This window comes from Esox lucius, chromosome 14 (assembly GCF_011004845.1).
Source record: "Esox lucius isolate fEsoLuc1 chromosome 14, fEsoLuc1.pri, whole genome shotgun sequence".
In the NCBI taxonomy this organism is placed as follows: domain Eukaryota; kingdom Metazoa; phylum Chordata; class Actinopteri; order Esociformes; family Esocidae; genus Esox; species Esox lucius.
In genome coordinates this window covers 20,898,898-20,926,286 of record NC_047582.1, presented here as the reverse complement: position 1 = coordinate 20,926,286, position 27,389 = coordinate 20,898,898, and the positions used below count along the sequence as shown (strand labels likewise).

Sequence of the window (27,389 nt, the reverse complement as noted above, 5' to 3'; positions counted from 1 at the left end):
TTCACTTCCTTGGGGATTTGATGTTTAGACCAAAGGGAATAATGCCTCATATTGGCTTATGTACAACTTCCAGCAGCATCCAGTCTCCCATCTGTACAAACCCGGCTAAAATTCAGAAGCATGCCAGCAGAGAAATGCAGGGTCATAACACTGGGAAATAATGAAAATAATAAACTGCCTGATTGAAACTGTGGTAATCAGGACCAGCATAGCTCAATTCAGGGCATTGTAATAGCCGCCTAGGATTTCCCTGCTACTCACGTTGAGAACAATTTCTAACAATATGTAATAAATCAGTGATGTTGTGATAGGTCTGCAATCCTAAAAACCGAGTAGTATGGTTCAATATGCTCAAATGAAGATGCAAACATTTGTACATAGATACATGAGATTTTATTTAACATTTTGTGTACAAACAGAGGCTGCAAATGCCTTCCAAACATGTATTGTCCTCAGAATACAGTATCCCTTTTTACAGCTCCAAAACAGACCATGTACTTACTGTATGTTTGCTGGAAGAAAATTAATTGAAATCAAAGTTAAAAAGAGTAAACGGTCAATATATTCAGTGGATGGCCAGCAAGTCCTATTTTAGCTTCATACAGTTAACACAAAACATGTAATAAAGCTAACATATTACCAAGAAGAAAGAGTAATACATGTCAAAATATGGTATTGGGTCATTTAAAATACACTAAATGGATGAATTACTATAAACTATTGCCGGGCTCATGTCACCTCATAAGAACTTAGAGTACTATTTCCACATACAGTATGCATACACTGAAATGCTAAAGTCATACATAGAGTAATATATTCCATATTTTAGACTTTAAATCATAATACACATTTTGAATAACAATTTATTCTATGTTGACATATATTACTTTTTCATTAAAGATGTTAAGCGACTAGCCCTATGAAAAAAATATTTGTATCAATCTGACAATCAATATAGTTCTCCTTCAGTCGAAGTTGAATTATTCAAACAGTTTAATTAATATGATTCATCCTAAATGTCTGGACCAAACTTTGATGAACATCACAATAAATAACCCTATGAACCCAATGTTGCCCCATCTCTTGTATGATACATACAGTACATACTATTGTACAACCATAAGACCAGGTAGGAGAGATGACTAACATATAGAAACCCCAAAGAACCTTCATCTTTCCAAACCACAGAAAATGTCCTAAAGCATCACAGTGGGCAGTCTGGAATAAAAACAAAGTAACAAAAAGTGCAAGCCCCTCCAAATTATGTTCTATTTGGAATGAATTACATGTTGATACATCCAGTAGCTACAGTTAGGACAACATATGGTTACAGACTATTTGGCAGTTCTTTGAAAATAAACAACAGACATCTGGCAAATGTAGGAAACACGGCATAGCTTAGACTCTATGCCATAAAGCCTAGAGAAATATGATCTAAGCAGTTATGAGTCAAATAACATGACAGTGAATTTGAAAGTGTCATCCTTCTACAAGTTAGGACATCACTTAGCTACTACTACTATAATTTCCTTCAGAAGAGGGGTATTCAACTCTGTAAATACAGTAGTCTTCATTTCACACAGAACTGGAACAGAAAAGCTGGAAATGTTATTGTTGACATTGTTCAGGCAGAGTGAGGGTTACTAAGCATGTGTCTGTTGTCGGTCTGTCTCGTGTATTCCAAAAATGAATCACTTAGCTTGGTACCATAATATTCAGACCTCTCAGCTCCCACATGGGCTGACAGTACTATGAATTGAGATAAAATCTGTGGTCATGTATGTGTCTCAAAATATGTGCCATAAAGACAGAATGGTTTTCTCAAAAGGCAAGGGAGACTACAGTAAAAAGTTGTGTCTTGTAACAGCAATTCCACTGACGTACTGAAACCCACGTGCTAAAGATAAAAGCTATAGCTTGGAGGCACAATGAAGCAGAGCAGTACACATTGAACACTAATCATATAGATCAAAGAGATCCAAATGAAGGGTGAACACTGCCTTTCTATCTCATAGCCAATGGCTTCCTCCAATGTACAGTTAATTTTTTCATGTGAGACACGTAAGGATACATTAGGAAATGTTTTTTTTCTTCATGAAAATGATGACTATGGCTATTAACTGGAACTGAGTTAGTTGATATGTTAATTTGTCTTAATTCCCTCTTTTTCTACAGCAAATAATTATCCAATTCCTTCATTCACTTACGCATGTGTGCACATGAATGCTCGCATGCACAATCACACATGCCAGATTTGAATCTAGCTACTGACTAGTGAAAATTACCAGAAATGTCTCTGCTAAATTCAAAATGTAGGAGTCTTTAGCGAAATCTCTGCAGCACAGACAGTAGTACAGACTCTGAGTTAGTAAACATTACTTGTTAACATTTATCCAGCTAGCATGAAATATCATATTTTAAGCTTGGTTTATCAGAACCAGATCACTTGTGGGTCATTAACATCCTTTGGCCCAATATAACAAGAAGTATATAACAACACAAAACAGAAAATAACTTTAATCAAACATGCCTGCATGTTAAATCAAGGTACGGAAATTAAATCACACAAATATAATCTTCTCTTTTTTTCCTTCTCCACAAAATATTCTAAAGCATTTTCTTTTATGGGGCCCTTTGGTGGATTGCCAACTGATAGACCAGAGAGGAGAAAAGGTTTCAGGAAGGTTGTAGGGAATGGCTTAAGACTGCTGTCCAGACACCCTAAAATTTTTTGGGTACCCTTTCCTTGAAAAGAAGATTAACAAATAGTCCTTCATAAAACCAACTTAACGGTCCCCTTTGGACATAATGTAGTGCCCACTGTTTAGGGCAACAATGAAACAGACGTCTTCATTTACAAGAGAACCGCTTTAGGCAACAAGTTGTTGTAGTGTATAATTAAATTTGAATGAATTTGTTTACTTTAGTAACATAGCGAATTTCCACAGCGGCATTCAAAACAGGGTGTTAACGTCATAATAGGTAAATAGTTAACAATAGGCTGGATAAATCTGCAGTTATTACCACAAAAGGATTACATCCCGGGAACATAGGCAGGATTTTCTTCCATCACTTTAGAGCTCCAGGTCTTTAGGCCTACTACTTTCATAATCAAATCAAAACAAACACATACAAAAATGATAATTTGTTTCCCCCGACAAACAAACGTACATCCTAACAATGACTATTACACTGTTAAAATAATTGCAGCTTTATGATTATGTACAAAATGTATCTCAGATTACGTTTGACAAGACCTCCTATGTTACCAAGATGAGGACATCTCCAGACCAAAGCTATTAATGCAGACAAACTTTAATGTTAGAAAATATATTGCTTCCTGGATTTAAATGAGGACTACCTTAAACACAAACATAGGGAATGGCTTTATGGAATAAACTGTAGCAGTGTTATGAAAACCTGTTTCAGTCAGTCGTTTCTTTTTGATACATTTTGATAAATTAATGCCTTTGTTGCAGTCACTCTGTATTCGACCAAGGCTTGTTTACCTTGTAAACACGTCTTCATCCTAGTGTTGCAATCCTGGGGCTCTCTGGACTCACAAACGGACTGGGGAACCTGTTAGCTTGGTACATTCCCTTTCGAAAATCAGATTTTAAAAAATTCCTTTTGAACATAGCATCTTGGAATTGTGGTCCCAATTTGTCAGGTGTAAGACATACAAGCTGAATCTCATCAGGAGTGGATGAAGAAATAACTCTGCTTTTGAGATGGCTAAACAAAATGATTTTCAGACTCTTGCATTAAAGACAAAAACAGATCAACAGAAACAAATAAACTGTGTACACCAGGGCCAGGCAACAGGAGCCACCCGAGGACGGTTGTCGGGGAAATGGAACATAATTATAGAAAATATCAGTTCACTGCAAATTGACCACAAATAAGCCCAACAAACTCATAATGCATGTTTTTATATATGGGAGTACTTAGGAACATATTTTCTACATTAAATCTGGTGTTAGAATAACTCCTGATGATTTACTGCCTTTAAAAAATGATTTGCTGGTCATTTTGGCTTGTAGACCGGCTGTTGCCGACTCCTGGTGTAAATGATCCTCATCGCACACAGCCAAAAACAAACCCATTAAAAGCATTGAAGTGCTGCTTTGCCAGTACAAATATAAAAACCTCCAGACAAACTAAAAATGGCCAACAAGAGCTTAAAGGGGAGAAGCCCAAAACTGTGAGGAATCACAGAATAAGTGGCAAGTTGCACAATAGCTGTTTCTCTGTTTCAGGAGCCAAAGGAGACCAAACTAAACCTAGAACACTCTTTTCTCAACATACTAATGAGACTCCAATTGAAGTGTGTTTGTCATTTGTGGTAACAGCAGGCATGTTCAGTAGTGGCATTCATTCCAAACACTGTACACAAGCTGTGAAGCTCTGACACCACAGACGAGAATGAGAAGAAGAGGATATGTTGTCAGAGAGGCACAAAGAGTCACACTGGCTATTGGGTGTGACCATATAATGCATTATCTTTATCAGATATGTGTGGTGTAACAGAGGATTTGGTGTTCACCTCTTGTTTGTAGATGGGGTGGTGGCGCCCTCTTCAGGATATGGCATGAACCATTCCGAAAGAAATCTGCTGCCATCCGGTCCAGTTTGGGCTATTCTCACTTTCAGTAGCCTTCCCAAATAGACATACTGTACTGTAAAGTCACTGTCTTGTGATGGGAACCAGTTTATACTTCGGTGGAGAAGAGGATGCTCTGGCGTTTACTGTCAGGTGTTGGGATGGTCTCCAGCTGGAGAAAGTAGAGCAACACCTGGACCTGAAAAAAACAGTTAGAGGGATGTTATACTAAGCAAAACCAACAGACAGAGGGAGTGGTACTGAGAAAGAGAGAGTAAGAGAGAGAGAGAGGAAAAAGTATGAAAGAGAAAGTAATGAATACGGGGAAGAAAGGGACTCTGTATCAAGTACCTGTGACATGACCTCCAGGGACCAGCTGTCTCCCATGCTGATTGGCTGAGTGGGGTTGGTTGGTATCTTGCTGTCCTTCTCAGCTGGCCGCAGCAGGGTGGGGCCAAACACCGTGGCCAGGTTGTGGAGGGACATCTTGTTTATGCTCTCCTTGTCAGCAACCCTAAGGAGAGACTGAGGGTGAACAGGTGGCCATACAGTGCCCATCTATGTTCACTGTGTTCATCAAATAAAGAGCCAGGGATCTGCTTGTTTAGCTGGCGCCTGCTGGTGTGCCAACGGCCGTGCTTGTCTGACTGTAGCTCTATGTATGCCCACACCTTTTCAAGTGATCCAGCAGGAATAGGAATGTGACCAGGTTGGGTTCTGGCAGCGACAGCAGTAGATTCAACATGCAGCTCTCTTTGGCAACGCTATCCGACAAAGCTGCAGACAGAGGGACATTGAGACCAGATGGTGTGACTTGAGTGCTAAGTGATAATAATAGTAGTGGAGGTATAACTGTCCAACCAGTCGAGACCGGCGACTGACCTATGCCTCCTGCAAAGTTGGGGTACAGCTCATCAGTGAAGAGGGGTTCTGGCAGCTCTCTAAAGTACAGCTTTAGAGTCCCTGCGATGGCATTCACGTCCATTTCACTCATCATCACAGACACGTCTCTGTTATCTGTAGGAGAGACGGCACCGTTCAGAAAGACAGGCACGAAGTGTAGCTATGGCAACAGCAGCCTCTGTCATTTCTGCCATTCATAAAATCTCACTGCATGTCAGATCACTGGCAGAGGACACACATGCTCTTCAAAGCCAGCTGTAAATGTACAGTACCTGTCAAACGTTTGGACACACTAACGGGTACGTTTCTCCGAACGTTTGACTGGTAATGTAATTAATCACAGAAATCACCACACACACACACACACACACACACACACACATTAGTTAGTAAGCCTAAATGAAGAAAACACTGGGTTAAGCACTAAATCTTATCACACAAACAGGCATCAGTCTTTTTAAATCAGAAAATGTACCCATACATTTTAATGGACAAGGATGATCAGAAGTCACCTGGGGGACAAAGCAAGGTAGGACACATTGACTTCACTGATCTTTATTTGCAAGGGAGTGCACAGAGACACCTTGGTGCAAAGACGGTTTAGGGTACTGCAATTACTTTTAAAGACATTTCGAAGTAATTGGCATTTTATTATTCTGGAATTAAAATTGGCATATATTGGATAATAAATAGCCTGATTTGAACTTGACCCATCGCTGCATTCATAATTTGATATCACTTCATGTATCAAGGCTGGTTCCACTCAGGTACATAAATCCCATGGACAATATTCCATAATGTTCTATACTGTAGCATAGCTTATCCTGACTTCCAGGACTCCAACGTGAGGAGGCCAGAGGGAACTAATCCGTTGGTACTCACTGGTGTCGAAGGCAGCCTTCAGGGCCTGGATATCTGTCGCCACCCCTGAAACCCGGTAGATGCCCACCTCCTCCATCCCCCTTCGCTCAATTTCCTCCAGACACTGTCTAACGATGTAGGGCACCTTGGACCGCTCCCGCCTGACCCCGGGGAAACGCACACAAACACACACAGCATCTTCAGTTTTAATATTATCCTGAAAAGCGCAACAAAAAAAGGAATCCAAAGGACAACAATGTGCGTACTGTAGTGATGGCATTTAATACTAATAACAAATCAATAATTGAAAATAATAAATAATAATTACTGCTATGTACATGTTTATAATTATTCATTATAATAATATGGGGACAATATGTATAGGTCAAGCTGGCAGACAACACTAATTGTTTTCCACAGATATTGGAAAAACAAATAGTTTTTCAAGCATATTCCAAGAAAAAAATTGTATTCCCAAGGAGATTCTCCAGTGATGTAGATGTTTTTAGTTCGGGGACAGGCTTAGTCTGTGTTCATGTAACCAGCCTGTAAAGTCTAGTAATGATGGTTCTCAGTTGGTGTCTTGGTGGAATATTGTCACTACAACCTTAATCGGTTCTGCTGTTAAGTCTTTTTAGCCCATTTTTTTCCCAGCAATCCTTATTAGCGTCCATCAGGCATGTTCGCCTTAAGCTTGGCCTTAAGCTTAGTCTTAACTGACTCTACTGTTTATGTAGTCTTTCTCCAAACCTTCACCTGGTCTTGCATTGCACCTTGTCTCATGGTCTCATCTCCGCTTTATTGGTCAACCCCCTCCCAACCACCTTTTGATTTTTCATAGTTTACCCCCATCTCGATCTGACAGATACACCTATCCTCTCCTAAACCTCTTTTGACAGCCTTACCGAAGTGGCCACCAGCACGAATTGCCTTCATATCAATTACATTTTCCTGAGTAAAACCGCAAAACCTCCGGTTTGTTGTTTAGCTACAATCCGTATGAGGCTCTGGTCAATAGCGGTGCACCATTCTGGACGCAGGAGGGGCCGGCCGCATTTGCCCGGCTGAACATCAGGTCTGGTCAGGAGAACGAGGGCTGACAGGGTGATTGATGGAGTAAGTAGGGACATGGGAATGTTGATGGATTATCCCCCAATCTGAGCAGGGGGTCCAGTCTGTTCCGCCGTCCTCCATGTCTCCTTTCTTTCCTCACAGACGTTCTCCGGTTCTTAGATTAGATTAAGTGTCACACACAGCTGAGTCTCTTGAGTTCACCAGCTGTCGTACAGCAGGCCATGGTTACTGTACAGTAGAAATAATATTGGATAGTCATATTAACTTTGGAGATTTGGAGAATTCTCTATTCGCCAGAACTATTTGAATGGTCTGCTGGGAACAGATTTTAAACTTGTAGAACCCTCTGCACATGCAGAAGATTGAGCATGTTAAACTCTGGATAAGTAAGGCATCTTATTGGTTTGTTTGATCGGGTTTGATTGCTGCTGTGTTCTAAGTTCCGCTCAAGCAGGGCATGTAATGGTTTGGAGGGATTTTCATTGACGTCACTAATTTACACCAGGACTTCCCCAGTTTCTGGCGACCTTTGACCACTTTCACCAGGCCCTCCTTCAAGGGACGAGGGTGCTTTATGAGGCTATGTCGTCAAGAGTGTGTTCTAAGTATGTACTGAACGTACTTAGTCACCGTGGAAATCTTGATTCCAAACACGCCCATTGGTTTCCGTGACGGCATCCTCTTCAGACTAAACTCTCGGCTGGTAAACTTCATTGACAGCTTCACCTCAATCTGGAGCAGAGACAGAAAAGACTAAGTATCACCTTAAACCGTTTGCACAGACATAAGATGGTTATCTCAAAATAACAAACAGGAAAGAATCACATGGCATGGCACATGAGGTGGAAGACAGCCTAGAGTTTAGAGCATTAGGATGGTAACTGAAATGTTGCTGATTTGAATCCCCAAGCTGAGAGGGAGGAAATTCTGTTCATGCACCCTTTAGCAAGGAACATAACCCTAATTGCTCCTGTAAGTCGCTCTGAATAAGAGCATCTGCTAAACAACTGAAATGCAAATATAAATAGCACAAACCCAGACGGACACATCAACATACACACTCACCCCGTTCATGGGGATGACCGTTCTTTGCCAGTCTTTGCCTTGGAGCATCTGGGGGTCCAGCTGAATGAGGCAAAACAGAAAAAAATCCTCAGTGAGTACAACACTGAACACAAACACTCAACACAGACACTAAGACTAAACACACAGACACAAATACTAAACACAGACACTAAAACTAAACACACAGACAGGGAAACATCACCATTAGGCTATCTTCTTCACTCAGTGTGCTCAGCTTACATAAACTAAAAACCCTCACTAAGCGGACCATGACCTCGATTAGCTCTTGCATTAGTCAGCTAATTCTCTTTGTGTCGATTCTGGACTAACAGAGATGGACCCTGCCATCTGGAATTAGTTCAACTTGGCCCACCATACGCTCATCACAGCCACTCCGAACCTACATCACACCCGCTTACAGACATCTTACAACATTAGCAGTTCCCCTGCCCATATATCAAATTACCTGGTGCCTCAGCAGGGCACTGTGTACAGACCTCCACACCCTCAGGTAATTGCCCCAGGCTGGACCCCCCCTCTCCCTACTGCCCTCCACACAGACATGGTGTAGAACAGAGGGCAGGCCTTGCCTTTCATCTCTCGCTTCACCTGCCTCATCAGCTTCACCTGACATGGTTCCAAACTGGTGAGTTCTCCACCCAATAGATGAAGTCCAGTGGTCCCGAAAGGTCTTCACCGTTCAAACACCCCTCACACGTATAGATGTGGATCGAGGACAAAGACTTCTTGCTGCACATCTGTCTTATTTGCTCAGCTAACAGCTAATCCCGGTGGTTAAGTTATATGGTAGAAAAATAATTAAAGCTTTAATAGCGGAAATATTGTTTATTGTGAATAAATTAATTTGTGAGCACTGACATTATTATATATAGGTGCTAACATGCTCCTTGCTCCTACAGTAAGACTACAGTGTAAGACTACAGTGTAAGACTACAGTGTAAGACTACTGAGTAAGACTATAGAGTAAGACTATAGAGTAAGACTATACAGTAAGACTATACAGTAAGACTATACAGTAAGACTATACAGTAAGACTATAGAGTAAGACTATAGAGTAAGACTATAGAGTAAGACTACTGAGTAAGACTATAGAGTAAGACAATACAGTAAGACTATAGAGTAAGACAATACAGTAAGACTATAGAGTAAGACTACAGAGTAAGACTACAGAGTAAGACTGCAGCGTAAGACTATACAGTAAGGCCCTCAGCCTTGCCAACATGGCCTCCTGCTGGGTGGGTCTCTTTGTAAACCGCTGGTTGAACTCAATGATTTTCTATCAAAATGTGAATTGTAAGACCCCCGATATAACTGTAAAGACTGGCTGTGGGAGGAGCCAACTCCTGACTGGAGAGTGTACAGAGTGGCTGTGGGAGGAGCCAACTCTTCATCGGAGAGTGTACAGACTGGCTGTGGGAGGAGCTATCACATGGCCTATGTGTGTACAGACTGGCTGTGGGGGGAGCTATCACATGGCCTGAGTGTGTACAGACTGGCTGGGGGAGGAGCTATCACATGGCCTGAGTGTGTACAGATTGGCTGTGGGAGGAGCTATCACATGGCCTGAGTGTGTATAGACTGGCTGTGGGAGGAGCCAACTCTTCATCGGAGAGTGTACAGACTGGCTATGGGAGGAGCTATCACATGGCCTGTGTGTGTACAGACTGGCTGTGGGATGAGCTATCACATGGCCTGAGTGTGTACAGACTGGCTGTGGGAGGAGCCTGCTATCACATGGCCTGAGTGTGTATAGATTGGCTGTGGGAGGAGCCTGCTATCACATGGCCTGAGTGTGTATAGATTGGCTTTGGGAGGAATCTGTGCTGATGACCTTCCTCACAGTTAAAGTGGCAACCATTAGAGGGAGACGTATACATCGACATCCAAGCTTTGTTTAACAAGCTGGCAGGCAACAGATCAAAGACTCTGATTACCTGGCTCCAGCCACTACACCTGCCAAACGTAGGGTCAACTACACCTTTCCTCAACCCTGAGGTAACACAGTCACCCACACAAACACCAACACAGCTGGGATAGCAGAAGGATAGGAAAGCAGGGAACTGTACATTCTATAGGACCTGGAGCAGCTCAAAGAGGCCCTAACTATCTCTATACTCTCCATGAGACTGCCCCCTTGGACGGACGGACACTTACACACACACACACACACACACACACGTGCAAGAACAATCACTGTAGACAGTCTATCCCACGGCTAATAACTGCATATTAATGAATGAAATCAGCTGAGCAGTATGCCATCCAATCAGACCACATTCTCACCACACGGTCATATCTGCAGTCATCAGGCGGGATGTATAATGTCACCATGGTGACGTAACAGCACTTTGGTGATGACGCTGATAGCATACCGGGATCTGTCCTTTGCCGATTATGCGGTCAGTGCTGTCTCCATCCTCTTTGTTGGGCTTGGACTTGTTGTAACTCTTCTCATAGCACAGCAGCCTCAGGGTCTGAGAACCTTCCAGATCGATTTCAAACTCCTGAGAAGAAATAAACTGGTTAGGGGAGAACAGCCCCAGAAACCCCAGGTCCTGGACACCAAGAACACAGAGCCTCACTACCCCAAGTAGCAGAGAAGACATGAGCAGAGATGTACACGGCAGGACAGTCTGTGCACGTTAGCAGTGCAGGACTGAGTATGGGAATGCATCGTGAACAGCTGGAAGCGCTGCAGACGGAGTGTCCCTTTAATTATTTAGAACACTCTGCATATCATTTCCGCATGGCTCGGACTGCAGTGCATTCCGTTAAAATGGCCACAGACATGAGTCATCATCAGAAGCTCCTCATTAGCTGACACTACCTCCGCTTTGCTGAGCAAAGTAATTAAGCAGCCGAAGCGGCGATAGTTCCTCTGGCATGAGAGAAAACTCCTGTAGATTATCTAATCCTGATTGCTTCACAAAGCCGTCCAGCGTGCTCTTATGACACGCGAGCATATCTCCAGCAAGGCACTCAGTGACTGTACATGTGTTGTGTGCGTGCACGCCTTTGTGTATCTGGGCGCGCGTGCTTGCTTGCAGGGAAAATATCTGCCTTGGTGAGGTTCTCGGGTTGTTAGACCCCCGGTCATTGTTGAAGAAACCATGCATGCTTTCTGATTAAGAAACGATTATGTCACATAACAAAGACCTGTCATTTGTAGTGCCCAGAACGTGGCATCCAGAAAATGCAGATAGAGTACTAGGGATGTCTGGTAATGACAATACCTCATTCCATTTGGGCTCTGTCGTGTAGCGGTAGACCCGCGTCTTGGCTTTGTTTGCAAAGTAGCCAAAGGAGTCCACCTCCAATGTGCAGTACAGATCTGACAGGATAAGAGGAGATCAAATATTACAGTCTCTATGACGATAACCCACACATTTAAATACAAGACTTGATATCCCGGCAATTGATATCCCAGCAACATGCCCGAAAAATAAAACCTCTGTATGGGATGTGTATGTTATAGCCTCTGTAAATTTACGTTTAAGTCATTTAGCAGATGTTCTTATGCAGAGCGACTTATGAGTTGATATGTTTTCATCCTGGCCTCGGTCAAAAACCTTAAGCGCTCTACAGTCACTGACAACAATCCTTTGTAAGCATCCAATTATACAGCTCCGGAAGAAAATAAGAGACCACTGCACCTTTTACTTTCCTTTCCAAAAAAGTCGGAAAGGAAGGTTTTGAGTGAGGAACAGAAGGGTTAAAATTAAGAGACCACTTGAACCCTTCTGTTCCTCACTCAAAACTTTCCTTTCCAACTTTTTTGGAAAGAAAAGAAAAAGGTGCAGTGGTCTCTTAATTCTTTCCGGAGCTGTACGATATCTTCCAGGACAGTTGAACACCCTATTCCCTATATAGGGCTCTACTTTTGACCAGGTCATAGCCTAATGCCTGTGTTATATCTCCTGTAAAGGATCCTGGAGGGGAGGGACACTCACTTAAGCTCTGCTTGAGGCCAGAGGCAGAATGGACAATAACATTCAGGAATCCGTGGAGGCCAGGGGATTCATCCTCTGGAAAAACAAAGGGAAGAGAGATGAAGGCTTAAAGAGGAATGAAAGACAGATTCATGTTTAAATTGGAATGGGGGAATGAAGCCATAAAGGACTACATTCTCTACATTCGAGAAACAAAACTAAGCTGAAAAGAGACCAAGATGTACAAGCAGGTATAAACTACAATCTGTTATGGCAACAATAACTTTTACTGTGCTCCTATGTTGCTGTGCATCGTTTTCCACTTCAGAGCACTCAGCTCACAAATCTGACAGAAGTGAGAAACATCTGCTACCTTGGCCTTCTTTGTTGACAGTGAGTGGGATGTGGTGGACGGTCTGCAGCTTCATACAGGAGTTGGTCAACATCTGGAGCTCCATGGAGGTCAGTGAGAAGCTCTTGAAGCCTGGTAGTGGGACCATACAAGCAAAGGGTCAGAGGTCAGAGTTGTCACAGTACAGTATAAATGATGTACAGTGCTGCGGTTTTAGTTAGCGTAGGACAACAATATTAATGTTGCACACTGCTGGTTTAGTAACAGTACAGTCATTGAGTACACAAGTGCAGTTTGTCCTACTTACATTTCTTCTGCTGTTCTCGGATCATCTCCTTCCATTCAGCCCGCTCGTAGTCTGATGACATCAGGAACATGTAGCCCTGAAACACAGCACACCTCTCCATATAAAACACATCTTACCCAAGGTGATTCAGGATATGTATGTTCATGCTGTTGTTAATGAAGGTGATGAAAATGAGGGATGAAGATAATGATAAGATAATGTATATATATATATTTTTTTTTTTTTGTAGCATCTGAAAACATATTTGTTAGAGATAATGCTGATAATTTAAATGATGAAGACAGTGGGCAACAGTGAAGATCATTTGCTGATGTTGACGATGATGAAGACTCACCTTGCCGTTTCGGTTGTGTACTCGGAGGGCCATACTGGGGGAGGTGAGCAGCAGAAGAGACTCCTGCTCCGACAGCTTCTTCTTCAACCTGTCAATCACCTTCGACCCCTTATTAGCTCTCTGCAGGTCAGACAGAAGAAAGTAAACATATGTAGAGTGTGCTGTGTGTGTGTGTGTGTGTGTGTGTGTGTGTGTGACAGTACATACGCCTAAATGTGTTTGAGGAAACTGTATCTTACTTACCTTCTCTCTCTGGATCTCACTCTTGATGTGGGAGATCTTGACCTTCATAGCGTCCAGCTCCTCGTCGGCCACCTGGGGGATAGGCAGAGTCTCCGATTCGTCCGCGTTCTGGAAGGTCAGGTCAGACAGCGTGATGTACCACTTGGAATCATACTGCTGACTCTTCCTGCAGAGAAGGAACATGGAGGTAGAGTGAAAGCGAGAGACAGAGAGGGATACAGAGATGGAGAAAGCACATACGATAAGATTTCCAAGCCTGAAACATGTTAGAAAAACAACACTTAAAAAACAAATAACTGATAAAAGCTGAGAAGGCTTTTTTTTTACCCTCCAATCTGTTTCTTGAGTTTGGCACAGAGGAGCAGGTCGGTGAAGAGGAAAACATGGCGGAGTTTCCTGGCTCCCTCCACCAGTTCCACCATGAAGCTGTCCTTCAGCAATTGGCGGTTCTATGGGACCCAACAGCCATCATCATTAGAACAATCTACATCAGCTAATCAAACCATATCATCAATTTAATATGTAGTAGTTGGGATTGTGGTGCGTGAGTGTGCATGAGTGTGCGTGAGTGTGCGTGAGTGTGCGTGAGTGTGCGTGAGTGTGCGTGAGTGTGCGTGAGTGTGCGTGAGTGTGCGTGAGTGTGCGCGCGCGCCGGTAATGCCACCACGAACCAGAAGGGGACAGTAGTGACGTTTTCCCACACAGAGCTGTACATTAAAGCTCTGGCTATAAAATGACAGCAAACAGTTACACATGAAGAGTGTCCTATATAATGTCCTTGTCTAACCTTTGCATTTAATTCATTTTGCAGAACCATATCAGGACATAGACACACTGTATGTGGGTCATTTCTGAACAGGACCGGAGAGCCAGCAGCATATGAGATGGAGTAATGCATGGTGAACCGAATGTAGAGTAAAGAAGGTATATTTCAACAAAGCACAGATCATATGAGGACAATATGAGCCATAACTCGGTTTAATATGCCCAGGGCATTTCTGAAAACAGTAGGCCTATTTACAAGCTTATTGCACTACCTACTACAATGGTCTAATGAAGCTAAGTCTGAGCATAAAGGAAGACAAGCATCCTGCCCCCCCCCCTTCCAACCCCCCCACCCCACCGCAGGCTACGCACCAGCGCTACCCCCAACATCATGTCACCGTGGTAGCAGGGCCTGCAAAGCATGATGTCACTGCCAGCCCCAGCCAATCATAGCCCACCCCCTTCCCACTATTCTACCCACAGCCCACTGTGACTCTTTCCTACGACGCTAATGCGACTATTCACACCGCTGACCAGGAGAACAGTCACTACCATGGCCATTAACACAATTGATGAACAGTCACTACTGTTAGTGTCACACACAGGAACCACAGAGGCTTACCAGGACACCTCTACGCTAGTCCTCCTTCTGATTGACATTCAGTCTCATAACTCTGCCAAGGAGACGAGACACTGCTAATGTACTAAATCCCAACGGCAGCTCTAATTATTCATTAGATACATAATGAAGGCAGCCATGATGGTCTGTGAAAACAAATTAGGCTTTCAAATAGTTTCACTTGTATTAACAGTAAACGGAGCCACATTTGTCTCGAGTGCGAGCCCACGGTCTGTTTGACCTAGGATAAGGGGACAGGGAGGTCAAGGCAGGATCATTTGTCCTCCTCCATCATCTAAGATTGAATTATTTGGGGAAGAAGAAAGCCTAGCGGGTAGAGCCTCTGACCAGCAACTACAGGGTTGTTGGACTGAATCCCGGGGCTGGCAAGGTGAACAATTAGTCGTTCTGTCCATGCAAAGCAGTTAACCCCTGTTGCTCCTAGGTAGCTGCTGTAAATGACGAAGCGTTCTCATTCAACTTAGCTGGCAAAAAAAGGGTCAAAAATGACTCAGTGTACCAACGCAGTGTGCAGGTACTGTACATTAAGGGGTACAGTATTTCAATCAATAACATCACGGCATCAATCCTGTTGGGCCTGTCTGGAGCGGAGTAATCCAATAAGCAAACAGCTCACCCAGAGATCAAGGGGAGATTGTTAGAGATAAGCCCGGGAAAAGGATAAGAGACGTATGGTTTACAAGAGCCCCTTGTTTGTATTACACTACTATAGTAATAAACACTGGTTCCAGCCCTGTTAACATGCACCCATCTGGGGGCCTACTAGGAGCACACATCGGTCTAATGCACTCCTTCTTAGCACCAACCGGACCACCACAGTCTAGGTTCGAGCCTTGAGTATGGCACTAGCTGATAAATGGCTGGGAAGCCCAATGGGCAATGCAAACTAGCCAGCTTCCACTGGGCAAGGGGAAGTCTCTCTCAGGGATACTGAGACACCTGCAAATAAAACAGAGGCCTTCGGGTGGGTGAGTGAGTGTCCCCCGACACAAATTCATCCACGTGACTTCCTGCTTCAAATAGCAGTGTGGAAAGGAAGTAGAACAGCTTAGCATGGATGCTGCTTTCTTCCACTGTCCCAAATCTTCTGGCCGTTGTTGCAATGAGACAGCGCCACTAATCCAATTGGATTTGACAGAATTGTGGAAAAGGGTCAAATGGAGTAAAAAGGGTGGGGTAAATTATATATAACAACAATTATAAATAAACACTCTGTTCCAGATGAAGCCAGGCGTACTGACATTCTGCCTTAGGGATTCTTCCTAATATTAGAGACTGAAATACAAAATGTCCTCTTTTCTTTCTCTTACAAATAAGCTGTCTCAGCGCATCCAGTGACATTTTCCTCATGCTTTCCTAAGGAGAAATATGACTTTGGCCATCTCTCAAGATCGCTGAAACGGCAGCAGAACTACTGAGAAAAGAGACACCCAGTCTGCAACACACACCAACTGCAAAAAAACGCTAATGAAATATTGACCAGAGTCGCTCTGAGTGCTATGAGCATTCTTGTGAGCCAGTGTCTGTGCCTAAATGTACAAAAGACATACAGTATTTTTAGAGTCTGTTCTCAGAAGAAAAACATTGTTTTGTATGTGTGTGTTCCAGTACTGCATGACAACACACTTATCAGGAGCACATTGCTGCCAGTATAGAGAAGAGTGGAGCGGGAGGATAGAGACAGAGATAGAAAAGAGTCAAGCTTCAGAGGCAGTCAGGCTCATTTGCATTTTAATTAAGCATCCTGTGTTTATCCCCCACCCATCTCCAGCCCCCATCTGGCTGGTCAGGCCCCTCTGGGCCACTTGTGCTGCTCTCTTCCTGCACGCCTCCACTGAACACATCACCACAGGTTACAATGAACAGCACAGAATTACTGTGTGATGGGGAAGGATTCACTTCTCTTTCCAACAGCCACCCTGGAGGAACAGTACACCTCTCCTCCATCACCATCAGCTGTGTTTAGTTAGTCCAGCTCTCTTCCATCACCATCAGCTGTGATTAGTTAGTACACCACTCCTCCATCACCATGAGCTGTGATTAGTTAGTACACCTCTCCTCCATCACCATCAGCTGTGATTAGTTAGTCCAGCTCTCTTCCATCACCATCAGCTGTGATTAGTTAGTACACCACTCCTCCATCACCATCAGCTGTGATTAGTTAGTCCAGCTCTCTTCCATCACCATCAGCTGTGATTAGTTAGTCCAGCTCTCTTCCATCACCATCAGCTGTGATTAGTTAGTACACCACTCCTCCATCACCATCAGCTGTGATTAGCCAGTAACCTCTCCTCTATCACCTTGAGCTGTGATTAGTTAGTACAGCACTCCTCAATCACCATCAGCTGTGATTAGTTAGTACACCTCTTCTCCATCACTTTCAGCTGTGATTAGTTGTACACCTCTCCGGCCATTACTATAAGCTGTGAGTAGTCAGTAACCCATCCTCCATCAACTTCAACTGTGATTGGTTTAGTACACCTCTCCTCTATCACCATCAGTTGTGATTAGTCAGCAAACCCTCTTCCAATAAGCTGTGATTAGTCCATTACCTCTCCATCACATACATTTGTGATTAGTTTGTACACTGCTATCACAACGTACAATGAAAATAATTTCATATCAACAACTACTTTTTACATGTCACTTTGGGAAATCGACTGTCCTACCTCTACCCTAACACGGCACCAACACCCCCCATGCAGATAATTCAGCCTCGCTGCATTAGTGTCATCAGGGTGCTACTTGAGACTCATTCTATATTTGTGTATCTTACATAGTGAGGTAAAACACACACAAACCCCAGGCACATTCTGACATGCTAGCTAAAATCCAATATAACGAGGACCATTGATATCGCTGCACTCCTTTCATGTATCCATGATCAATATTTGATGATGGGTGTGGTCTAGCCAGACTGGGCTGCCAACGGGGCCTGTGGGGATAGGGCAGTAGCGGGCAGGAATGGGGGGTAATGGGTAATGATGGGGTTCAGTAATGACACCCTATGGGCAGAGTGGGAGCCTCATCAATAATAATGAATGTGTGCTCCTCCAGTCAGACAGAAGGGCTTGTCATGGGGCATTATGAACACAGTGTTATGCCAGCTGTCAATCAAGGAACATCCATTCATGTGCCCCTCCCACACGAGTTGGCAGCCTCCAGGGGATGATGTGGGGTTGTGAGTGATGGAAATCCAGCACAGAAAGCAAACAGTGGGGTCTCTAATAGGCATTTCCTCTCTTTCATGTTTTAACCATATCTTGGCATAGACTGCATTTGACACCATATTAGGTCAACCCTCATTTGTGAAGGCAGTGCAAGGTCAGCATACTAGTGTTGGATTACTGGTCAATGATGTAATACAATACACTCAACACAAACCACAGAGTGACCACGGCACTATCACAGACTATGAGTGACGAGCCATGACCCATGAGATTTTATTCATTACAATTCTGAGCAAGCAGCACGTCTCCTTACTTCTCCCTTCTTCACTGTCATGGACTGGCGCCGGGGCGTTGTCTCCTCGTTGATGCTGGACAGGAAGTTCTGGGAGATGCGCAGTGCATCCTGGAGCAGTGGGTGGTCCGGGTGGCTAGATGGCGTGTGCTTCAGCAGGTCCTACACAATGACAAGACATACCCACCCAGAGATAGAGAATTACAGGGTTTTACAGCCAAGACTTGTACAACATTGAGGAGTGTTTTAAAAGAGTCCACATTTGCCTCGTACTTACATGCAGTACCAAGGTGCTACGGGTCACTCTGTCCACTGGTTTGTACAGGAGAGCTTAAAAACATAAAGGTCCATTACAGCCACTCCTCCAGCCACAATAAGTGAAATGTTATGAGGTAACAATAATGTAAATGTTTGCGCCTTCAGAGAACCTTCTTAATAAATGCTTAAATATAATTTTATCTTCTCTCCTTTTTCATGTGTAGGCTACATATTATGTAATTTATAATAAATGAACCCAATATAACATATTAGAGATGAAGTCAAGGAAACACTGTTCCATGTCGGACAATATGTTTTGTACATTCTTAAGTGGTTCACAGTGCTGTACTACTTTGCATTTTGAATAACTTCATGGGTATTATAATTGTCAAGTGACACTTTAATGCATTTTTTTCAAAGGCATTATCTTTAATCTGTTGACGACTTACTCTCCAAAGAATTCTTGGCCGACTGGTCCTTCAAGTCCTTGATGCTCCTCACCTTAAGATTCTGTTGTGACACAGAATGAATCGCCAGTAGACAATATTACAGAGAGGAAAACCTGAAACTGATCAGATTGCTTCAGGCGAGTACAGTACAACCAGTGTGTCGCCAGCAAACAACATGAACCCAACCCTTGGACTGATGTAGTGTCAGACACCAGACCATGCTGACCTGTGGCAAACAGGGAGTGGCCACCATATCCCATCTCTAGAGGGCATCGGCCACCATTTCCTGTCAACTTAATGACAACTGTAGACCGATTAGGCTGACGTAGGCTGAGGGGATGGTGTCTGTCCTGGTGGTAGCCAACCTGGGCGGAGTACCAGGCACAACAGCTGTTGGAGGTCTATGAATTAGACATTCCCCCCAGCCTACGTCAGCCCATCCTGCAGCCAGAAACCCAGCGTCAGCATTTATATCCCCGTCACATTCAGACGGCAGCGACATGCATCATTACCGAGACCATAAAGGAGCCCTGAATGATTGATTCTCTGCCTCAAATGCACACACCATCCACCGCTAGATTTGGCGATTAGTCCAAAACAAGCCTTAAAAAGAAAATCCTAGTAGTCAAGAAAGCTTTAATGGCCACATAAAATTTGCCAATTAAACATGTTCACCAGTGCAGTCCGATAAGCAGTTAAGAGTTTCTCCAAGTGCATCCCTGGTGTACATCACTGTTTAAACAGTTTTTTTTCCAAAACGTGAACGCTGCAGGCATGTGGATTCTCCTTGCCCCATCATATGGGCTCTCCATTCAAGAAATACCATTTTCTATCTAAAAGATGTGATCTTCCGCTAACTTGGCAGGACCCTTCAGGCTAGCGGTAAATGTGTGGACTATAAATGAATATATTAGCCTGTCATGCTTCAGCTTCACATAGAGCAGGTAAGACCTTCCTCCAGGGTATTTAAAACTAGCAAGCCGAGGGCTCAAAACAAAAACCCAAAGAATATATTGCCCACAAGCCTCTGCCATGTTCCTTATTACTGCTCACAGACGTGTGCACACATGGAAATGATCCAGTGTGGTTAAAGACTTTCACACGGCCCAACCCTGCTCTGTCTGTTGGCCGGTCTGTCTGTGTCTTCACAGCATGGCAAGGTGACCTAGGGCTGGGTCAAAGCAGCTTCCTAGAACTTGAACATGCTACTTTCTTCTCAGGAAAAGAGACCTTAAAGAGGATCAGATCATCTATTTTCAAACTCTCACTGAGCATGGACGTGGGGGCGCTGAGTGTGTTTGAATATTATTACCCCAAAAAGAAGAGGCGCACCCCTCAAAATCGAAATGAAAGAACCAAACCCTTCCAGGCCAGTAGTCATCACCACACCCTCCATGCATCACCCCCCCCCCCCCCTCTGCCACCTCTCCCTGTCTAAGTGCCTATTACCTCAGAGATTTCAGCAAACTGTGAGTTGGCCTGGCAGCACTTCTCTGCCGTCTCCACGGCGACTTCGTAGTTGTCCACAAAGGCCCGGTATACTCCCAGCTGGCTTGCCTGTCGGACGGACGGGCAGAGAGAAGGCACAAAACACAAGTCACATTACAACACAGTCAACCCTTTCCACAACCCAAAGAGGCTATGTTTTTGTTTTGCTGTTCTGTAGGTAAGAAAGGTCATAAGAAAGGCATAAAAGCAGCGTTAGAGATGACAGCTACCACATCTGGGCACTGCTGTTACACAGCTCACTCTAATGACTGGAGAACAACAACAACAAAGAGTTCCTGACACAGTTCCACAGACAGAAGGTGGCAGTGTCATCGTCGCCACAGGAAACACCAGCATTTCGAAGGCGCACGCTCACATCTGTTGCCATGGCAGCGTCGGAGTGGAGGCCTGCGCTGGGGAGAATAATTAGTGTCCGTGGTAACGGTTGCTGTTAAAGCACATTTGGAAAGCTCATTCAGCCATCCAAACTCCTTGAAACCTTGCCTGCCAGCCGCTCTATCCATCTCCTAGCGCTCAGTAGCCAAATGCATTCTCCTGGACCGGAGCGTGAGAGCAGGGGCAACTGAGGGAAACGCACAATGTTTCATAAACACACACACACAGTGTCACAGTCGCTAGCTTAGTGTACCTTTGGAGAATATTCTACAAGACCACAGTGCTAAAGGCATAATATGCTTCTAGAAATATGCTTCACCTTAGCACAGGTCCATCTGAAAGCGCTGATGATAATATACAGTACATTTTTGTTAAGTGACATACAGCCTGTGCCCTCCTCCCTATCCTCACCAGTGAACTCATTCCGTTGCCACACATTATCGTTGTGGTGTGACCCCTGACCTCTTCAGCTTTTCCTGTCCCGTGCCATCAGTCGATTTTAGCCCGCAGAGAAGGAAACCCAAATATTTCTGTGAGAAGCTGAGAGGTTAAGAGATTTTCACTGCGCCAAGCAATCCTATCCCCACTGCGTCCTGCCCCAGGCCAGAATCAATCTGCACCACAGTAAACGGGAATTCAGTGTGACAAACACACTATGGACTGGGAGGAGCCGGGATGGCGGAAATAGAGCAGCAGACAGGACAGCGGGGGCCACAGCTCATGGCTGGCTGCATGGAGATGCAGGATGAAGAGGGGAACAACACAGTTGGAATGACTTAACACATATGGAAGTCAGACATCCCCAACATCACAATGATGTCCTCATCGTCACCATCTAGTTTTACCATGTCTTACCAGATATCCCTTTGTTTTAGTTAGGAATTTGTCTAACTGGGACACCTCGCTCGAGAGGCAAAGATCAGGACAAGAGTCCTTTTGAAACATACCAGTTTTTCAAACATGAGCACGTGAGCAAACCCGAGGGAACACTGTTTGGCTGTCGACCACAGGCGGCTTTCAATGCACACTAGACGCCACAAGCAGTCGATAGAGCGTGATGAGACAAGGAACATCCAGCCTGCCCTGCCGTCTACTAACCATGCTGAGCCTCAACGAGAAAGCAGTGATTTGAGTGTAAAAAAACAACAGTGTTTAAGTATTTAAGCCCAATTTGTGGTTTTAGTGGAGTGTGAGAACACCTCCCTTTGACAGCGTTCTCAGAACCAGATGGCGACTCTCTTCTTTGTGTTGAATGTTTTTGCCGTTGATGTGTTGTTACTACCTGACTGCCCGCCCCGCTTGCCAGACAGAGATGGGGAAGGCAAGAAGAGACATCGTTATCATGAAGACTACTTCAGCAGGCTAAATCTGAGCCCAAATCCCTTCCCCTCCCCTAAATGGCAGTCATGTAGAGAGACTTTCTGACGCACTTGATCTCCCCCCTGACGTTCAGCGGGAGGGTAGAGGAGCAAGATTTGAAAAATGCATTTTCATGAGGGAGAGAAAATGAAATGGGTTAGGAAGAAATAGGGAGAACAAACTAACAGACATTCCCAGCGATGTCGCCTACAACTCAGAAATCCAAACCTCAACCGCATGTCACATAGCAGACACGTGCACGTCGGAGACAGGCGAACATACAACAATTCAGAACAAAACTGAAGAAGAATGGGACAGAGGAGTGTGGCGCCCTGGCAGTATAACAGACTAATGAAATCCTCTGTCGGGGCCTCTGGGGTGATGGGGCTTTGTGAAGTTAATAGGAGGGCAGTGGGTGGGGGGGGGGGATTGCCCATCGCCCTGCGTATGCACTATTTATAGGCTGCTCCTTAGAAACACAAAGCACACAGTGTCTCAGCTGTCTAGGCGGAAGAGACAGCATGGTGACACTCCTCCCTGTGCACGGTCGTCCTCCACCGTTCTCAGGACAGGCCCGGCTCCAGCGCTCCATGGCTGCAGGGGCTCTCCGTGAGGATTACAAGGATTAACAAGTGATTCATTTTCGAGTTAACTGACCCATCGTGATGGGGCGGATAAGGAAACGCACCCCTGTCGCTATCGCTTTGGCTCGGACCTCCGTGGCTCAGATCAGGAGGAGAGGCGGATTAGATAAGGTGTTTTCCATCGGTCCGCGGAAATCATTTGCGCCAAATTGGGTCGATCGACTTGATCAGGTTTAGTGTATTGGTTTCGGTCAGAAACAGAATTTCAAGGCCTCCATAAAGAGTGGGGCTGCTGCTGTGAGCCGGGCCACGGCACCACACGGAAACACAGTGGAATTGGTCCGGTGTCACTCTGGATGAAGCTCACGCTGTCATGTTACCCAGTTCAGAGAGGGACTCTTCAGGGAGTCCTCTGTCTAGGGTCGCCAGTTCCAGCCAGTATTTCCAGAGGAACCCACTCGCATAGCCTGACAACCTCCACATGATGCACGTTACTAGCTAGTGCTGTTGGTTTGTTCTCTAACCACTTCACGTCATGAGGTACATGTGTTTTGGTGCAGTTTTTCTCTCATTCATTAAGGCTGCTACCTCAGTCTCCAGCTCTCACACACACACACACACACACACACACACAGCTCCTCTTATCACATATTGAACTCCATTCATTCCCTCAGCAGCAGTCTGGCTGCCTCATTACCTGACAGTCAGCAACACAGCGAAATAACACATACAAAAGGAAATACACAAACGGGTGCTGGCAGAGTTGCAATGTAGAAGTGGCCCAAAAACCTGCCTTCAGCCGCCAATACATATTCACCCTGCGCAGTTTTCAAGGTCGCCCACTTGGCAGGAAAACAGAAAACATGGCAACCCAGCCTGGGTGATCCTAACTAGGCACGCACCCCAAGCACCGGGCTCATGACCTCACCTGCTTCTGAAAGAGGTCCCCCACACGCTGGTGGTGGCTCCACTGCTGTACCCGCGGGAGCAGGTGGTCGTAGAACTCCTTGTGGATCTCGTAGAGCTCAGGCACTTTGAAGAAGATGGTCTCAATCTGGGGGATGGTCAGCACCGGCTGGGAAGTCGTGGCGGCTGCCTTTAGAGGCTTCATGGGCTGACGAAACAAGATGGAGGGAGACAAAGAGAGAGTTGGCCCTCCGTGTGTGTACTCGTTCTTCATAAGTATCTGAGAAAGCACATGTACTTGTCCATTCCTCATTTACAAAGATTTTTATGCTTAGGGTCAGGATTGGTTTAGGTTTAGAATTGGAGTTAAGAATAAGATTGAGTGTGTGTGTTCCAGCCACTCACCAGCAGCAGTGCCTCCAGGTGGCTGAGGTAGGTCTCCTCGCTGGCCAGGATTCCAGACAGAACCCACTTCCTCATCTCCAAGCCTTTTTCTAGGTCCAACTCTGTCTGCAAGAAGCACACAGGAAACAGGAATGACACAATGCGGTGAACACGCACACAAACACACACACACCAAAGCATTGTACAAAAAAAATGCAAACAAAGCCTTCATTGAGTATGAATGCCAACAAGGTGGTGGGAAGATGGAGGAGTAAAAGTTGGGTTCTGACAAACAAGATGACCACAGCTTCGTCTTTAAAGCTATTGTTCTTGCATTCTTCAAGGCCAACCTCAGTAAAAACATTACATCCGGCCAAAGGAAAAATCTTTGGGTCGTCTTGACTAACCGAGGAACCTAACATAACTCTGACAGTCAGTTCTTCCCATGGGATGTCATCTGGGCAGCATGGCAGGAGGGCTAGCTAAGCCTCAGGCTACAGGACACTGGCGAGGATGAGGGCCAGGGAGAGAAGAGCAGGCCATGACTGGGTCTGCGTTTTCCACCCTACACGTCTGGTTCACTCAGCTGAACTAAAGCGATCTGCACTCAGCAATTTCAGAGCCCAAATTGGGGCTCCATCGAAGGGGAGATACAGAGAGGGGAGGGATCAGACTCCTCCAGCAGGAGACTGTAGATAGACAGGATGAGAACATGACACCCTCAGGTATGGTGCTTAGTGTGGGTGGGTGGGGGTCTGTGTGTGTAGATATGCATGCTGAACTGAATTACAGAATGTAACCATGTATCATCTGTGTTAGCCTGAAAGTCAGGTTTCCATGGCCACTGGTAAGATAGTGGAAGCAGCCAGATGTCATTATGAGTCCCGGGGGAAGTGATGGAATCCGTTACTCAGGGGTCTGTGCTCTGAACTCCATTACCCATGTCTGTGTTGTTGGTTTTCTGCTTTTTAGGCTGTCCCACAATAGGTCTTTTCTGATCCACACTGACCAGTACAGAAGATCATATGTAGTCTAGCCCTTTAACAGTATGTGTACGTTGAATATGTGAAAATGCCCGAAGACAGTAGTTTGACCTCCTCTTTCACCTGAAGAACACAAACAATAAATTGAACGCTGACTTAAGCCTTTTTCTGGTGTTCACTGAATCTTCATCTACAATTCTAACCCTGTAAGCTCGACAAGGCAAAAAGCCTGAGGGCTACTGCTTGATAACAGAAACAATCAAATAAGAATGTGACGGGGAAGCCACTCAGTGTTATAATTGGCCTAGCTAGCCAAATTCTTTCAACTGTGGAGGTGTGAAGGAAAACAGAAAACAGTGTGTTTTTATTCATTCATTTCTCTAGCCCAGACATGTCTCCTCAGGGGGGCCCCAATGCATCTCCAGACAATCATATTTTATTCATTGCCATTTCAACACCTAATGAGACCCTCTCAAGAGTTCAGACACACAGAAACAAAGATCTGGGCCTGTCACTCAGCTGATCATTACAACAGCAGAAAACTGAAAGTGTCGTCGGTATGTGGGTGAACAGTAATAAAATCAGTACTGAAAGCACCCACATCACCTCAGTCTGATTGTGGGTTCCTTGAGTTCAGTACTCATTCACTAAATGAATGCTCAATAGAACTAGCTGTATCGCTAATATGATGGCTAATATGAAGATAACTTACTAGCTAACTAACTTTACTGTCTTACCACTCACTGGAAATGTACCATAATCTATACAAATCACTGTTATCGCATTAGGAATTGCATGTAAATAACATGGATTGTCTTCTCATATTATTCCCATGGCATCGAGATGTCACTTTCCATAACATTTCAGATAGGAGGCCAGTGTGGCGGTGAAGCCTGTCTCTTTCACTATTACCCCTGTTCACTCTAATTTCTCATATGTCCTCTTAAAATCACCCCTTTCTACATCCACATATCTAATGACTGATTTGCTCCGCCCCATGAAAACACTTGTAACTGGTGTAATGACAATTCTAAATCTCAGAATAATCTTCTATTTACAGGAGTGTGTTGTTCGACTGTAATGCTTTCCATTTCAAAGAAGACTACTTCATTGACAGGTAGATATGTGATAGGGGCCAGTTGGTTATTAAATCTAGTTGTTCTCTGTGTTGATATCTGGAACTCCACACTCCACCATCACTTTCATTTTGAATCACTGTTAAGCCAACTAAAATGTAATTAAATTTGAGTCAGGCAAAAAGGCTAAAACAGGCAGTTGGGGCTCATTAAAGATGTCTGACAAACTTGAGGATAATGTAATTTATCCCTGAAAACAATAATCCCTGATATCTTGCCGGGCCCATAGACATCAGTGACCTTTATCCAGTCCGTTGCTACAGGGGTGAGGTGGTCTGCCTGGAATGATTGGCCGGATGGCAGCTGAGGACTCCAGGGGAGATAACAGGACCAACGAGTGGTGACTCATGCTGATGACATCAGAATGTGTGCAGGCGGCCGAATCAATTGATTGGCTCTTTCCAGTCTGACTCATTGAAACGAGTGCTGGGAAATGACAGGGGCATCTTTGAGGAGAGGACGACTCTTCACTTCCCCTAATGTGTAATATCATGGACTGATATAACCTCTCATTGTGTCTACATGTGTTTGTGAGCTGGGGCTTTGTAAATTATTCACTGGATGAAATACATGGAGCAGTCTGCTAAAGCCACATTGGCAGGTTTACTCCAGGAGTCTCCAATCATTAAGTTACACTTCGCAAGATATACTTATTCGATTTTTTCTTATTCTACTATTTCAAGGAAGTGCTGAACCACCAAAACTTGAGTGACCTATACTGCCCCCAACCCTAACCCTAAACCTAACCCAAAAAACTGAGCCATATCGTGTTACAGGTAGAGCCTTCACACAATAAAATTTTCACACAATACATTTTCAGTATATTTAGTTATTCAAATGTTGAGTGAAAAAATAAGTAGGATTAATTCTTAATGCTGTTGGTGAAA

The 27,389-nt window shown here is 44.4% G+C and overlaps 1 protein-coding gene across 1 annotated transcript in view; it reads right to left on the bottom strand.

Annotated features, from left to right (window-relative positions):
• Window positions 1–380: 380 nt before the first annotated feature.
• bcr (BCR activator of RhoGEF and GTPase) overlaps window positions 381–27,389 on the bottom strand; it is a 76,752-nt gene continuing 49,743 nt past the window's right edge. The window contains exons 3-23 of the mRNA XM_010877460.4: window positions 24,405–24,509; window positions 24,022–24,207; window positions 20,716–20,823; window positions 19,267–19,327; window positions 18,837–18,889; window positions 18,581–18,721; window positions 14,020–14,141; window positions 13,693–13,858; window positions 13,450–13,569; window positions 13,116–13,191; window positions 12,830–12,940; window positions 12,478–12,552; window positions 11,761–11,858; window positions 10,900–11,031; window positions 8,507–8,566; window positions 8,064–8,173; window positions 6,389–6,528; window positions 5,486–5,620; window positions 5,275–5,380; window positions 4,955–5,117; window positions 381–4,802 (exon numbers count right to left, since the gene is read on the bottom strand). Coding sequence (XP_010875762.3) covers window positions 4,713–4,802; window positions 4,955–5,117; window positions 5,275–5,380; window positions 5,486–5,620; window positions 6,389–6,528; window positions 8,064–8,173; window positions 8,507–8,566; window positions 10,900–11,031; window positions 11,761–11,858; window positions 12,478–12,552; window positions 12,830–12,940; window positions 13,116–13,191; window positions 13,450–13,569; window positions 13,693–13,858; window positions 14,020–14,141; window positions 18,581–18,721; window positions 18,837–18,889; window positions 19,267–19,327; window positions 20,716–20,823; window positions 24,022–24,207; window positions 24,405–24,509 — 2,358 coding nt within the window. The 3' untranslated portion in view covers window positions 381–4,712. The remainder of the gene's footprint in view (window positions 4,803–4,954; window positions 5,118–5,274; window positions 5,381–5,485; window positions 5,621–6,388; window positions 6,529–8,063; window positions 8,174–8,506; window positions 8,567–10,899; window positions 11,032–11,760; window positions 11,859–12,477; window positions 12,553–12,829; window positions 12,941–13,115; window positions 13,192–13,449; window positions 13,570–13,692; window positions 13,859–14,019; window positions 14,142–18,580; window positions 18,722–18,836; window positions 18,890–19,266; window positions 19,328–20,715; window positions 20,824–24,021; window positions 24,208–24,404; window positions 24,510–27,389) is intronic.